Source organism: Lepidochelys kempii, chromosome 2 (genome assembly GCF_965140265.1).
Source record: "Lepidochelys kempii isolate rLepKem1 chromosome 2, rLepKem1.hap2, whole genome shotgun sequence".
Taxonomy (NCBI): domain Eukaryota; kingdom Metazoa; phylum Chordata; order Testudines; family Cheloniidae; genus Lepidochelys; species Lepidochelys kempii.
In genome coordinates, this window is record NC_133257.1 from 144,302,098 (window position 1) to 144,318,079 (window position 15,982).

Below are 15,982 nucleotides of genomic sequence, written 5' to 3' on the forward strand. Positions count from 1 at the left end.
GATTGTTAACAGCAACCATAGTATAATTCAATTTAATATCCTTGTGGGGCCCAAAGAAGCCCACCACAGTAGCACAAAACTACATAAAACCAAGGAAGCTAGTTAAAAGGTACAGACACAAAAACTGAAAGGTCTGTAAGATGCATAGAAACCTTTTAAAAACATTATAATAGAGGCTCAAATTAAATATATACTCCAAATTAAAAAATATAGTAAGAGGACCAAAATGTGCCATCATAACTAAACAAAGTAAAGTAAGTATTTAGAGGCAAAATGGCATCCTTTAAAAAAGGAAAGTTAAATCCTACTTAGGAAAATATAAAGGAGCATAAACTCTAGCAAGTCAAAAGGTAAAGTATAATTAGGTATGCCAAAAAAAAATAATTTGAAAAACAACTGACCAAAGACAAAAAAATGTGTTAGTTTTTCATTTAAGTACATCAGAAGCAGGAAGCCTGTCAAACAATTACTGGGGCCACTGAATGACCAAGTGCTAAAGGAGCATGCAAGGAAGATATGATAATTGTGGAGAAGCTAAATAAATTTTTTGCATCAGTTTTCACTGCAGAGGATGAAAGAAAGATTCCCACACCTGAACCATTCTTTTTTTGGTGACAAATCTGAGGAAGTATCCCAGAGTGAAGCATCAATAGAGGAGGTTTTGGAACAAATCAAGAAATTAAACAGTAATAAGTCACCAGGACAACATGGCATTAACCCAAGAGTTCTGAAGGAACTCAAATATAAAATTGCACAAGACCTAACTGTGGTATGTAACCTATCATTTAAATCTGCTTTTGTACCTGATAACCAGAAGATAACTAATGTTACACCAATTTTTAAAAATTGCCCCAAAGACGATCCTGGTAATTACAGGCTGGTAAGCTTACATTAAAATACCAGGCAAACTGGATGAAACTATAGTAAAGAACAGAATTATTAGACACAGATGAACACTATTTGTTGGAGAAGAGACAACAAAGCTTTTCTAAAGGGAAATCAGGCCCCACCAATGTATTAGAATTCTCTAAGGGGATTAAACATGAAGACAAGGGTGATCCAGTGGATATAGCACACTTGAACTTTCAGAAAACCTTTGACAAGGTTCTTCACTAAAGACTCTTAAGCAAAGTAAGCAATAATGGGATAAGAAGGAATGCCCTCTCATGGCTCAGGAACTGGTTCAAAGACAGGAAACAAAGGGTAGGAATAAATGGTCAATCTTCAGAATGGAGAGTGGTAAATAGCAGTGTCCCTCAGGGATTTGTACCAGAACCAGTGCTGTTCAACATATTCATAAATGAGCTTGAAAAAGGGATAAACAATGAGGCGGCAAAATTTGCAGATGATATAAAATTGCTCAAGATAGTTAAGTCCAAAGCAGACTCTGAAGAGTTATAAAGGGATCTCAAAAACAGGGTGACTGGGCAATAAGATGGCACATGACACACAAGCCTCTTCGACTACCATTCCAGAGGACATGCTTCCATGCTGCTGATGCTAGTTTCAAAAAAAAAAAAAAAAAAAAAAAAAGGGGGGGGGGAATTAAATTTGTGACTGAACTCCTTGGGGGAGAACTGCATGGCTCCTGCTCTGTTTTACCCGCATTCTGCCATAAATTTCATGTTATAGCAGTCTTGAATGACGACGCAGTATGTTGTTCATTTTAAGAACATTTTCACTACAGAGTTGACAAAAAAAAAAAACACCACATGCACACATAGAAGGTACCAATGTGAGATTTCTAAAGATAGCTACAGCATTGGACCCACGGTTTAAGAATCTGAAGTGCCTTCCAAAATCTGAACATGCTTTCAGAAGAGTTAAAAGAGAACCACTCCAATGTGGAAACTACAGAACCCGAACCACCAAAAAAAGAAAATCAACCTTCTGCTGATGGCATCTGTCTCAGATAATGAAAATAAATGTGCCTCGGTCTGCACTGCTTTGGATTGTTATCAAGCAGAACCCATCATCAGCATGGACCCATGCCCTCTGGAATGGTGGTTGAAGCATGAAGAGACATATGAATCTTTTGTGCATTGGCACACAAATAACCTGCAACCCCGGCTACAACAATGCCATGTGAATGCCTGTTCTCACTTTCAGGAGACATTGTAAACAAGAAGCAGGCAGCATTATCTCCTGCAAACGTAAACAAACTTGTTTGAGCGATTAGCTGAACAAGAAGTAGGACTGAGTGGACTTGCAGGCACTAAAGTTTTACATTGTTTTATTTTTAAGTGCAGGTTTTTTTTGTATATTCTACATTTGTAAGTTCAACTTTCATGATAAAGAGATTGCACTACAATACTTGTATTAGGTGAACTGAAAAATACTATTTATTTTGTTTTTAACAGTGAAAATATTTGTAATAAAAATATAAAGTGAGCACAGTATACTTTGTATTCTGTGTTGTAACTGAAATCCACATATTTGAAAATGTAGAAAATATCCAAAGCTATTAAAATAAATGGTATTCTATTCTTGTTTAACCGTGCGATTAATCACGATTCATTTTTTTAATCTCACAATTAATTGTGATTACTTTTGTTAATCTCTTGACAGCCCTAATGCAAAGTAGTGCACTTGGGAAAACAATCTCAACTATACACACAAAATGATAGGATCTAAATTAGCTGTTACCACTCAAGAAAGATCTTGGAGTCATTGTGGATACTCCTCTGAAAATATCCACTCAATGTGCCGCGCCAATCAAAAAAGCTAACAATGTTATGAACAATTGGGAAAGGGATAAATAATCAGACAGAAAATATCATAACACCACTATATAAATCCATGGTACGCCCACATCATGAATACTGCATGCACTTTTGGTCACCTGATCTCAAAAAAGATATATTAGAATTGGAAAAGATACAGAGAAAGGACAAGAAAAATGAGTTATGGGTATGGAACAGCTTTCCGTATGAGAAGAGATTAGAAAGACTGGAATTTTGGAAAAGAGATGACTAAGAGGGGATATGATAGAGGTCTATACAATGTGACTGGTGTGGAGAAAGTGAAGAAGAAAGTGTTATTTACTCCTTCACATAACACAAAGACCAGGGATCACCCAATGAAATCAACAAACAGCATGATTAAAACAAATAGAAGTACTTTACATAACACACAGTCAACCTGTGGAACTCATTGCCAGGAGATGTTGTGAAGGACAAAAGTATAACATTGTTCAAAAAAGAATCAGATAAAGTTCATGGAGGATGGGTCCATCAAGGCCTATTAGCGAAGATGGTCATCGATGCAACCCCATGAGGTGGGTGTCCCTAGCCTCTGATTGTTAGAAGCTGGGAGTGGATGACAGCGGATGGATCACTCAATGATTGCCTGTTCTGTTCATTCTCTCTGAAGCACATGGCATTGGCCAGTGTCAAAAGACAGTATACTGAGCTAGAGTGACCATTAGTCTGACCCACTATGGACTTTCTTATGTTGTTCTTATGAAACTCCAGCATGCATTGTACAAAGTATGTAGACAGTGTGTAGGCAACAACAATAAAAACATTTATTCATAAGATGCACCAGGCAAAAAGAACTCTGTGATCCTAACAATAGAGGCCCAAATTTTCAAATAAGTGCATGCACTTTTGAGCCTGACTCAGGAGTGCAAATCTTCTGGATGTGCATGTGAATTGGGGTTACACGCATAAGCACACACAAAAGAGTGCATACTCCCTTAGGTACTGACCTGTTTGAAAACTTGGGGCAGAATAATTTAAAAAACAAACCCTAATTGTAACCAAGGAAGCACTTCTGAAAAAGTCCTATTGAAATGAAAAATAATTAAACCAATAGGATTAAAGAGCCCACAGAAGGTACTTTAAGGACCTACAGAATTGAACAGACTGTGGTATTACTGCAGTAGAATTCTATAGGTTGGCTGTATGGAGTACATTGGATATTGTTTAAATAAGATAGCATTTTTATCATACAGTATCACCTAGCTCGTGTATGGTGCTTTTGCTCTAGTTTTCCCTGAGTAAAGCAAAGTCATTCTATTTTTACAACTAGGAAAATAGAGGTAGAGACTAAGTGCTATGGAGACACAAAGAAAGTCAGTGTCAGAACCAGAATTAGACTCAGGAATTCCTAGCCTCCTGTCTTGTACTCATATCACTTGACCGGGCCTCATTCCTGCTACACAATGCTAGTAAGATCAATGCTTGCATGTATTAAGTATCACGGAATACCAGTTTTACCTTATTACCCAGTGTTTCAAAACATCTTCAAAGTCGTGTATTCATGGAGTCTTTTTGTTATTTTTACTAGCATCAACTTTTCCCCTCATTTTCCTCATTTCTGGTTACTTTAACCCCTTTCTTTTATTGACAGAATCTTTCACAAAACCAGTCTCATTCAATCCAAAATTAATGGAAGTCACTGTGATGTTAATGTGGCTTTAAGAGAATGAACAGAATCTCTAGGATGTGGGAGCTGACAGCTGGAGGAGGCCGATGGTTTGAGGTTAAACTGAGAGACGGACCTGAGTTCAGATGCTCTGTATATATGTTAACTATGTATTTAATAAAGACAGTTAATTTACGAGCAATGAATTATTATTATTAAAGACTAGAGAGACAAAGTGGGTGAGGTAATATCTTTTATTGGACCAACTTCTGTTGGTAAGAAGTTGTGATGGAAGCCTATGAGGGAGTTTAGTCCATCTGTCCATGCAGAATGTCCATGGGCTGGGTTTGTAGGAGATGTAGGGTTTGTAGAGTTTCTCTTGGAGTTGTTTGGGGAAGGATTTGATGATATCCTTAAGTTCCTTGGTAAACTGTGGTGTAAGGTCTTCTTTGAATTCTTTATAGTAGATGGTGTCAGAGAGTTGCCTTTTGGCCTCGTTAATGTAGTCATCACGGTTGAGGACTATGATGGCACCCCCTTCATCTGCTGGTTTCATCACTGTCTGGTAGTTACATCTCAGGGTCTGTATGGCCATCCTTTTGCTGGTAGAGAGATTAGGGTAGATACGTTTGTGATGTTTCACAAAGCAATCCTCTATGTCTGACCTATCAGTCCTCATCCTCAAAGTCCACAACACTTTCAGAAGACAAGCCTGGGAGCTTAAAATTGTAATTCTGCTAGGCACTAAAAATCATGGACTAAACATAGACACTGCATTTATGGCTTATTACAACAATCAGTAACCACTAACCCCCTCTTTTTGTTCTCTGACTACAGAGGTGTTATCGGGACTGTCATAAATATAAAGGGAAGGGTAAACAGCTTTCTGTATACAGTGCTATAAAATACCTCCTGGCCAGAGGCAAAATCCTTTCACCTGTAAAGGGTTAAGGTAACCTCGCTGTCACCTGACTCAAAATGACCAATGAGGGGACAAGATACTTTCAAATCTGGAGGGGGGGAAAAAGGCTTTTGTCTGTCTGTGTGATACCTTTGCCGGGAAGAGATCAAGGATGCAAGCCCTCCAACTCCTGTAAAGCTAGGAAGTAAGCTAGCTAGAAAATGCATTAGGGTTTCTTTGTTTTGGCTTGTAATGTAAATTCCCTGTGCTAGAGGAAATGTGTATTCCTGTTTTTGTGTCTTTTTGTAACTTAAGGTTTTGCCTAGAGGGTTTCTCTATGTTTTGAATCTGACTGCCTGTAAGATTATCTTTCGTTCTGATCTTTCAGAGTTGTTCTCTCTTTTTTTTTTTTTGTTCTTCTAATAAAGTTCTGTCTTTTAAGAATCTGACTGGGTTTTTTGCGTCTTAAAAATCCAAGGCTGGTTTGTGCTCATCTTGTTTATTCTCAAGCCTCCCCAGGAAAGGAGGTGTAAGGGCTTGGGGGGATATTTTGGGGAAAATAGGAACTCCAAGTGGTCCTTTCCCTGACTGTTAAATCACTTGGTGGTGGCAGCATTTTACCTAATCCAAGGCAAAGACTTTGTGCCTTGGGGACGTTTTAACCTAAGCTGGTAGAAATAAGCTTAGGGGGTCTTTCATGCAGGTCCCCACATCTGTACCCTAGAGTTCAGAGTGGGGAAGGAACCTTGACAGGGACACTCTACTTTGAATGATCCCTTAGAATATGTGCTACGTGCTTATGCTAAACAATCTGTTCTCTCTTGCATTTACCTGTGAGGCCTGGAGTTCTTTTCCGAGAACTGAAGAGCTCTGAGTGGCTCAAAAGCTCGTCTCTCACCAACAGAAGTTGGTCCAATGAAAGATATTACCTCACCCAACATCTCATTTCTCTAATACCATTGAGCCGACATGGCTACAACAATGCTACATATATTAAAGACTAGTTGATTACTTGACTATAAAACAACACATGGTACCAAGAGCAAAGGAAGTTATAAAAAGAATTGAAAGAAGTTTAAAAAAAATAGCTAAAAGTTATTCAGAAGTGAAAAACAAATTGGAATGAAATAAGGCAAGAAGTAAATATAAATATCAGTGAAGTTTGTATCAAAATAATTATTACGATAAAGGATCGCATGAACTACCTTATTTGAAGCCAAATGATAAAGTACATATCTAAATGGTAGAAATTGGGTTCAGAAAGCCACTTCAACAAAAGACGTACCACCTCAATCTTGTGTCATGATTAATGATGGTCAAGTGTATAGACAAAATTGGAGACATTTGCAATTGTTGTTGCAATTTTCAAACTCAGCTGAAAAAAGAAATGATATCATACCGCATCAAGAGCGGCAAGAAAATGAAAATGACATTATCCCTCTAAAGTCATAAGAGCAACTTCAATATAGAAAATATGGAAGTTAGATGGTCACTGTATCAAAGGAGATTTGTTAAAACACTTATAGTAAGCAGTTAATTCTGATTTTGTAAATAGACAGATACACACAAATAAAGTTGTGCTAAAAATATTGAAAGAAAGTAGATGTGGTGTTACTGTGGCTTTAAGAAATGAATGGAATCTCTAGGGTGTGGGAGCTGACAGTGGGAGGAGTGAGTTGCTGTGATGCTGGACTGATAGATTGACCCGAGTTAAGATGCTCTGCATATATGTTAATTATGTATCTAAATAAAGATTCTTGTTAAATTACTAGAAATGAATTATTAAGACTAGTAAACTATACTTGCATATAAAATATGTAACAACTATAAAATGTTAGCTTATGTGGGGCCATACCCTCTACTAAATAAGTGAGATCCTTTGCATTACAAACAAGATCAACCTCAGTTGACCCACACTTCAACACACTATAGAAAGATATTTTAATAATATAACCCAGAACATTAGCATATAACATCACTCTTAACAGCTTTGTTCTCCAATTAATATTTTTTTTTACCCTTTCTTCCACCAGCTGAGGAGGTTTATCAACTTACTGAAATATCAAGTTCTAACAGCAAAGCTGTTTTTACTGCATCTTCCCTAGTGAGCTGAACTGCTTTGGTCACTGGAACATGGAAGACTATACCATCTGAAATCAATGAGGACACACTGAGTTCCTGAAAACAAGGACATAAAAGTTTAATCTGATTATATATGACCAACTGTATGGCAACCTACTATATAACATGCACAAATAAACTCACAAGTAATTAGTGGGACCATTTTCTTTTTCATATTAAGATCATAAAAACACCATACTGTAAACATGCACTCTATATACACATACAGTATCTCCCCCATACCTTTTTAAAAAATTCATGCCCGAGTACTAACAGGAACACTATTCAATTCTAAAGTGTAATAAGCACAAATTGTGGGGAAAAAAACACACAGTTTGATAAGTCACTGCTAAAGTGGATACCAAATACACGTTCAGTAGTTTTCTCTTTGAAGAGTTACCTTAAAAGATCCAATTTAAAAGTGGCAATTAAATCAGATACTGTATGAGGAAAAGATGACAGAGTGGCTAACACCATAACTAATGAATGTTGAAAGTAAGACTATAAACCATTTAAAAATTAGAAATATAAGATACAGCTAGGGTTAGACCAGTAAGCAGCTTATGGGAGAGAGCTTTAAATACGGTTGTATTTTTAAGCCTCAGCACTCTATAGACAGTACAACAAAAGAGCCAAAATTCAGGTTCTGTGCACACCAGGAGAGGCAACATGCTCAGTGCCCAGAAGGAGGAGCATGCTACGCTGTAGCAACCCTTTCTAACTCAATGAAGGGAAAACGCTAACAATTCCAGCCCATCTCTGCCAGAGGGTGTCCTCAATTAAAGGCAAGGCTCTAGCCCTCATTTCACTCCCACCTGTATCAGTGAGCATCATCCACTACCATTAGAGAAGAGTTAAGAAAACTGAAAATGGGATATACATTATACTGTTTTCTCAGATGGATTCGAATTGTTTTATCAATTAAAACAAGGGCAACTATTGACATCAGTATCCTTAAACAGAGTTGGGCAAATAACTAATTTTTCAGTTTGCTGGCAGTTCCAAAAAAATTATTTCAAGTCAAACTGAAACAAACATTGCAAAAAATTTCAGTTAACTGAAAAAAATCCATTTTGGTTCAACCCCAAATGGATTTTCCACACATTTGTTAAGGGCTAGATTCACAAAAACAGCCGGAGGAAGAGAAGGGGATGTGGTGGTACCATCCTCCTTATAACTTTTAGCCCAGTCATTAGGGCATTCACCTGAGATGTGGGAGACCGAGGAGCCATTTTCTCCTATGCCTCACATGAAATTATTTGAACTTGGGTCTCACTCACTACAGGAAAGTGCCTTAACTACTGGACTATAGCATATTCTGGTGTTGGGGGTCTCTCAATCTTTCCTGTTCAAATTGAACCACTTTGCATAAATAATTTAAAAAATCACTGGAGCAGGAACTTGGGTCCCCCAGATCCCAGGTAAGTGTCCTGTCCACCAGGTTATATAGTCATGTTCACACTTTTCTTGGCACAATGACTATACATTGTCATTATGAATAGGCACCATCACCACCTCCTCCTCCTTTGTGAATGACAAGTCAGTCCCTCCCCAAATTTTTTTTTGCCAAAACTATTTAATGAATTGACATCAACTTCACAAATAATTTCAGGTGTACTGAACCGGTTTTCTTTTTCCAAACAAACTATTAGTCTGAAAAAATTCACCCAGCTCTAATCCTAAAGACTCCTTATAATTAAAGCAGAAGAACGAATAATATTCATTTTGAACTGTTACCCCTTAAAGAACATTTTAAATTGCTCTCAGAATGGTTTAGTTCCAGTCACTCAGACTCAGAGTCCAAATAAATCACTAAAGAGGCCACGCACCCAGCCCCGCACTTGAGAGTGGATGAGAGGGAATCCTTTTATGGGGACGCTAAAATCTGAGTTGATGGGCTTCAGTAGGAGTTGCCTTTAGTTTTGCTTAGAAGGAAGGGGATGGTTGCTGCAATGTGAGATCTTCGAAAATACGTATGCAGCAGGGTAACAATAGGGGAACAAAGAGCATGTCAGAATTCCAAATGTCATCTGAAAGAAACTTAGAAATGTAACCAAATGCTCATGGTCTGGAAAACAAAGTACCGTTTTTGAGCTGCATTTTCTAGACCATTCTGGGCTTTGTAACTACAGAGTGCAAAAGATCACAAGCTGAGGCTGTGGAGCCTTTCTTTGTTTTGTTTTGCATAGCATATCATACCATGGTTTAAAATGGCTTCTTTGTAAAAGCATATTGAGCTTAAAGCAGCAATATCAACCATTTGCTAGCTTTTAACCTGCAATTTATTGTTCAATTTACAACAGTAAAACTAGTATGAAGTTATTATGGTGGCAAGTTTGTCACAGCTATTGACTGTATTTTGAGCTGGTTTTGCATGATCATTTCTGACTTTTGTAAAGTACTGCGTTTTGAATGAAAATTGGACTAGACGGATATTAATGGAAGGAGTTTTTCATTACTACAAAATAAATTTTTGATGATTCCAGCAATTAAAGTTGTTCACTTCCTGGCATTTTGGTGTAATTTTCTTAGAGAGGGCTTATCATCTTGTCTGTTATGTAACTGGTTATACTTATCAGGTCATTGTCCGCTAAACTGACAAACATTCATTTTCTACCCAAGATATAAGCAGACATTTGTTACTTATAAAGTAATATGAAAATCTGCTTCCTTCAGAAACATATATGCCTTAGAAATTTTTTCAAAGGTCCCACTTAACTACAGAGACACAAGGTGGGGGAGGTAATGTCTTTTATTGGACCAATTTCTCCTGGCAAGAGAAACGAGCTTTTGAGCCACACAGAACTCTTCTTCAGCTCGAAAACTTGTCTCTCTCGCCAACAGAAGTTGGTCCACTAAAAAAATATTACATTACCCACCTTGTCTCTCTCTAATTTCTCAGACACAGTGTAAGAGTGGACTCACCCCTGCGGCGCCTCCTGCTGGTTGTCGGGAATTAGCTCACCAGCCTCTGGAGCGCCCTCTGCAGGCCGGTGATCCGCCTTACCGTTGGCCCCACATCCCTCCCAGACCCAGTGCCCCATGTCTCTTGGATGGCTGCCCCCTGGCAGTACACCTATTGTCTCTCAGGGTCCCTGTCCCCACCCAGGGAAACTCCCACTCCCTATCCCTACCTTGCCTTAGTGTAAGGCTACCGCCAGTCACCAACTAGCCCCTTGTATCGGGGGAGACTACAGTGTAAAAGCCACTCATCGCTGGCAAGGAGAGGTTTGGACCTGCTGCCTTGGCCTACCTCCTTTGCAACCCCAATACCTGCCCTGCCTTGCTCTGCGTCCCAGTACCTCTATGGGCCTTGGACCAGGCCCTACAGCCTGAGGAGTTGCCAGCCTAGAGTGCCCACGCTCATCTTGCTCCTTCCCCAGCATTGCACCACCCTTCGTACCCTGTCAGGCAGGCATCCAGGCCCTGCTCTCTCCCAGCCTGGAGAGACTCTGGGCCTCTGGCTCACAGCCTTTTTATACAGGCCAGCTGGGGCCTGGCCCAACTGCAGCTGCTTCCCCAATCCGCCATCCCTAGCCACAGCACTCTCTGGGGCTGCTTTTAACCCCTTCTATTTTAGGAGCAGGATAAACACCACGCTTCACACAGCTACACTCTATTTAACTATAGGAACATGTGTGCAAACATCCATTGATCAGAATTTTCTCTATCTTTTATCATCCAAAACTCTGAAGTCCTTACCTGGCCAGTGCTGTCCTGAAACTGTACATCTATATATTCTGATGGCAGAGCAGGAATATTAAGAGCAGACTGTGAAAGAGGAGGGACTGATCGATCAAGTGAAGCTTCAGTATCTTGAACAGACACTACAGAATGAACATTAGCTGGTTTTTGGGATAAAGCATCAGTAGCCTTCACTTCTAAATCTTCTAGCTTCAAATGCTGTATTTCTGAGTCTAAGCTGCATATTCCTGACATGCTTGGGACTACAGTCATTGCAGAGACACCATTAGACACAGCCCTGAGATTGCTGCTCATGTCTTCTTTTATGTTCCATGACGTAAACTCTCTTCTGAGGGCAAGCCAAAGCCCATCAATCCATGGCTCAACCACTATTTCCAAACTGAAACAAACAAGGCAAAGTGAAGGTAAAGAATGACTTACTTCACTTTTAATTCTTACGGATAACCAAAAGAACAAAAAAGGCTTGATGACACTTCTCATTTTCTATTACCTGTACACAAACAGCTGCCATTAAAAGGACTTCCTTTACCAAAAATTCACGTTTGCATTTGACATGACATTTTTTTTCAGATTTAGGGGGAAAAAAGCACTCTTTCTGCCAACTATACAACCTTTATCCTCTTATGATGAAGCTCATTATAAGGAGTTAAAAGAGGAGTAACTGGAAAACACATGACTTTCAGCTGTTTATTGTAAGCTACAGACATAACTAATAAAGTTCCATTTTTTAAAAACACAAAAATAAGTCTTATGGTTGTGGCAATGTTTGTATGTTTTATTCTGTCCAGCACCTTCACATGGCTAACCAATATAAACAGCATTTCAAAATAGCTTTAAGCCAAGGCTCTGGTCTCCAACTGATGGAAAGTGAAACCAGAAAAACAAGAACAAAACTATTTTCTCACAGTAAAAATCTGTATCTCCAAAGAAAAGGAGACACTGAGATTAGTGGGCCATTTTACAGAGGAGAAACAAAAATAATTCAGGGAGTACTCAAACTAATCCTGCTACTATGGGGGAGGAGGCGGAGGAAGAGAGACAAAAACAAACTGCACAGAAGACTCCACCTGTTGCGAGACAAAAACTGGTATGCTCAGATGGGTAAATCTCCTTTGTATGAAGCTGAGGTCACAGTTTTGTTTGAATCCAGTCTCCATATACTAGCTAGAGGTCACATTACCCACTGTTTCAACTACAGAGATATTGTAGAACTGTGGTTGTTTTGTATTTATAAGACTGAATTTTCTTTGGTTAAACCTAAAAACTAGAAATAAAACCTTGTACCCATAATATAGGTAAAAAACGGCCAAGCATGTCACCGTTTATGAAAAGGTCTTCAGATGCAGTTTTTAGAAGTTCTGAGCCCTCACAGCTTCTACTGGAGTTATGGATACTTAGCACTTCTCAGTAAACAGGCCCATTCAAATCCACTGAAGATAAGTATGATTATTCTAGCTCATACTGGGTTCAATCCAGTCAGGTGCTTAGCATCGTCAAATACTACTGGCTTCACTGAGTATTCAGCAACTGGCAGGATTCATCTTTAAATCCCGTGTTTACTGGAAGAAAATAAAAAACAATTAAACTAATTCTGCTCATACCCTACGCAATCATCCGCCAGTCCAGTCTCATAGAAATGCTGTGCACCGAGTTCCTGGAGTCGTTTGTCTACTACCTTCCCACCATTGCAGAAGAACATGTATTCAGAATCTCCCAGACCTGAAAAATCCACGTAAAGAGGGTTTATATCTACCAAATAAATAAATATAAAGTTTACAGTGAAAAATCAAGATATTGTCTCACAAACAGGAAAGTTGGTATGTATATGAAAAGTAGATGTATTTAAGTCCTAAATTAACAAAACATGTGTGAACTGAAAATTGAATAGCTGATTACATTAAGGTATAGTTGACAAATGGTTCCTCTTCATTTACCTGCCCACTGCCAAGTTCAAAATGTTGTTTCTGTTGCAACAGCTGTGGGCACTAAAAATACCTCAAGCAACATCTTCCTACCATGTTTTAGGTGTTTATTATCAAAAACTGTTGTCTAACAAAACACCTAAACTAAAAACAAATTGTAGGTTGTAAATTCACATGAATACCCAAGAAATAAACTTATTTCAGCTAGAGCTAAGATTATTAATATATGTCACTAATTTAAGGGAGGAAAACATATTAAACATACTAGAGAGAAAAAGAAAAAGAGAAACATTGGAAATGCAGGAAAATTTAAGTAAAGGTAAATTTTAAAACCAGAGAGGTATATGGAAATACATGAATCAGGTAATTTCCCCCACTGTCTTGCTCAGGAACCACCAGAGATACTGAGTAAAAAATATCCAAGCATAACTCTTAGGTCCTTAAACCTCAATCGCCTTAGTAAAGATCCTGATCCAGCACAGGGTCAGAGAGAATATCTGCTCTTAACTACACTCTGATTAGGGGTCTCACTGCCTTCTCAATGGCTGGAGAGGCCATAGTAAAAGATGCACATAGCATAACAAAGGGTATCTTTCCTCACTATTCACAAAGAATCATAGAATTGTATGACTGGAAGGCACCTTGAGAGGTTATCTAGTCTAGTCCCTTACACTCACAGCAGGACTAAGTATTATCTTGACCATCCCTGACAAGTGTTTGTCTAACCTGCTCTTAAGAATCTCCAGTGATTGAAATTCCACAATCTCCCTAGGCAATTCATTCCAGTGCTTAACTGCCCTGACAGGAAACTTTTCCTAATGTCCAACTCAAACCACCCTTGCTGCAACTTAAGCCCCAGTGCTTCTTATCCTATCTTCAGAGGTTAAAGAGAACAATTTTTCTCCCTCCTCCTTGTAACAACCTTTTATGTACTTGAAAACTTATGTCCCCTCCCAGTAGGTATACTGTTAGTTTAAAGATGGCATTACACACAGAGCTAGCAAACATGAAATCAGTTACAAAAAAATCAATGCTCTGTTTCACATTCTCAATCATCCATCTGCAATAAGTAATAAATACAGTATCTTCTCCAGAATTAATAGGACCATGGCTGCATACTTCTTATACACCTCAGAAAACTCATAACTAAAAATAAACTTCAGAATACACATGACCAATTTTTTTAGCCTGATAGTCTAAATGCAGGTTGAACAGTCAGCAGCACTCTGGTAGTGGAATTAAAGCTTTTCAGATGAACTTTTGCATTTCCAGAACTTTCTGGGTTTTGGTTTTATACCTCAATATTATTTGATTTTTCCCCATTAACTTACTGACAAGTATTAATTTTAACTGTAGCTTAATTAACAAACGCCATTTGATGTTTCTCACTATTGTTGAAATGTATGTCATGGCACAAGCATTAAGAATTTTCAGAAAAAAAAAAACACTGACATTTTTACACTTTCACATCTCCAAACTTACATAGTCAATTTATTATAAATTTGGTAATACAAATATTTTCCAAACCCACACCTCGTATCTCAATTTGTAGTCTCAAATTACTTCTCACCCCCAAAAAGAAAAGGAGTACTTGTGGTACCTTGAGACTAACAAATTTATTTGAAAGCTTATGCGCAAATAAATTTGTTAGTCTCTAAGGTGCCACAAGTACTCCTATTCTTTTTGCGGATACAGACTAACACAGCTGCTACTCTGAAACGTCTCACCCCCAGGATGCCCAATGGATATTAAATTGATGAATCACATTTTAATCCTGAATCACATTCATGAAAAATCCCTCATATACTGCTCCACAATTATTACACATAAAATCAGCTAACAATATAGGAATAAAAGCTGTATTATAAGAGATTTGGTCCTGTCTCATAGCACTCTCTTTTGGATGGACCCTGGCTTGCTCTTGTTGAGCCACCACTCTCCCTGGGGGAATTCTGCCTGGAATCGTCTCACCAAGTCTAGGAAAGTTAGTTTCCAGCAGGATCAGTTGTTATGGTTCCTTTTCTTTTAGTTCAAGTCTACTTGACAAACAAGATCAAAACTTCTCAGTCTCCCTTCTGTCCATTTCTGTTTCAGGGAACAGTTCTTCCCAGCAGTAGCTCCAGTCTCTGTCAGGTATTGCAGCTCCTCCTCTCCATTTCCTGCTCTTCCTTTTATGAGAATCAGCCAATTAAGCTGCAGATCTTTTACCAGGCACAGCCAGCAGTGCTAGTCAGCCACCCTCTGGCTTCTGACCTCAATCAAATGGTATCCCTTATACCTTCAAAGGTATGAATAGGCTTATTTACCATTTTAAAATGACTTAAAAGATACCACACTACAGTGGGGACAATATAGTGATAAATTAATTTCTGATAGAAAAGGTGACACAGGAAATACTGTATTACCTAACAATCCATAACGTAGATATGCAAAATGATCAGGTAGCAGGGTCTTGTTTTTAATTTCCTTAACAAACTTGCAAGCTGTGTCTGGAGGGTCTCCAGTACCAGTAGTGGAAATAACAATAACAAGAGGGTCCTTTTCTGTTGCCAGATTATACTACAAAAAGAGTGGAAAAAAAGCAAATTAAAAAGTATAACCCAATACACATTTATAGTCAAGTCAAAGAGTTGATCCTGGCAGTGTTGTCTTTTACAATTGAATGGTCTCTTACTTTCCCCCCATCCCACATTTTTATGCTCTCTCTTCTCTTTTCTTCCTTATTTGCATGAGACCATAGTAAGCCTTCTAAATAATGAAGAGTTTATTTGGTGGATGCAACATTCTCTCACTTTGTATTACTTTTTTTTGCTTGTAACCTCTTGTTTATTAACCTATTCTAATATGTGAAACAGTCTGTATACAAGAAGAAAAGAAAAAAAAGACTATCAGATCGCATGAACTCATGTCAGAAGTCTGAACTGCTTGGTCATCTCTTAACTCTATGATGTATGTATAATTAACC

At 38.3% G+C, this 15,982-nt stretch overlaps 1 protein-coding gene across 13 annotated transcripts in view; it reads right to left on the reverse strand.

The window, feature by feature from the left end:
• Positions 1 to 15,982, reverse strand: part of MTRR (5-methyltetrahydrofolate-homocysteine methyltransferase reductase) — a 172,188-nt gene that overhangs the window by 139,008 nt on the left and 17,198 nt on the right. For 11 of the 13 annotated variants that reach the window (XR_012157387.1, XR_012157386.1, XM_073332389.1 and 8 more), the window contains exons 3-6: positions 15,423 to 15,576; positions 12,697 to 12,814; positions 11,093 to 11,474; positions 7,325 to 7,447 (exon numbers count right to left, since the gene is read on the reverse strand). Coding sequence is in view for 11 of the 13 variants with exons in the window: in XM_073332389.1 (XP_073188490.1) it covers positions 7,325 to 7,447; positions 11,093 to 11,474; positions 12,697 to 12,814; positions 15,423 to 15,576 (777 nt within the window). In the remaining 2 variants the exon portion in view is untranslated. The other 2 variants (XM_073332386.1, XM_073332387.1) reach the window with 2 other exon arrangements.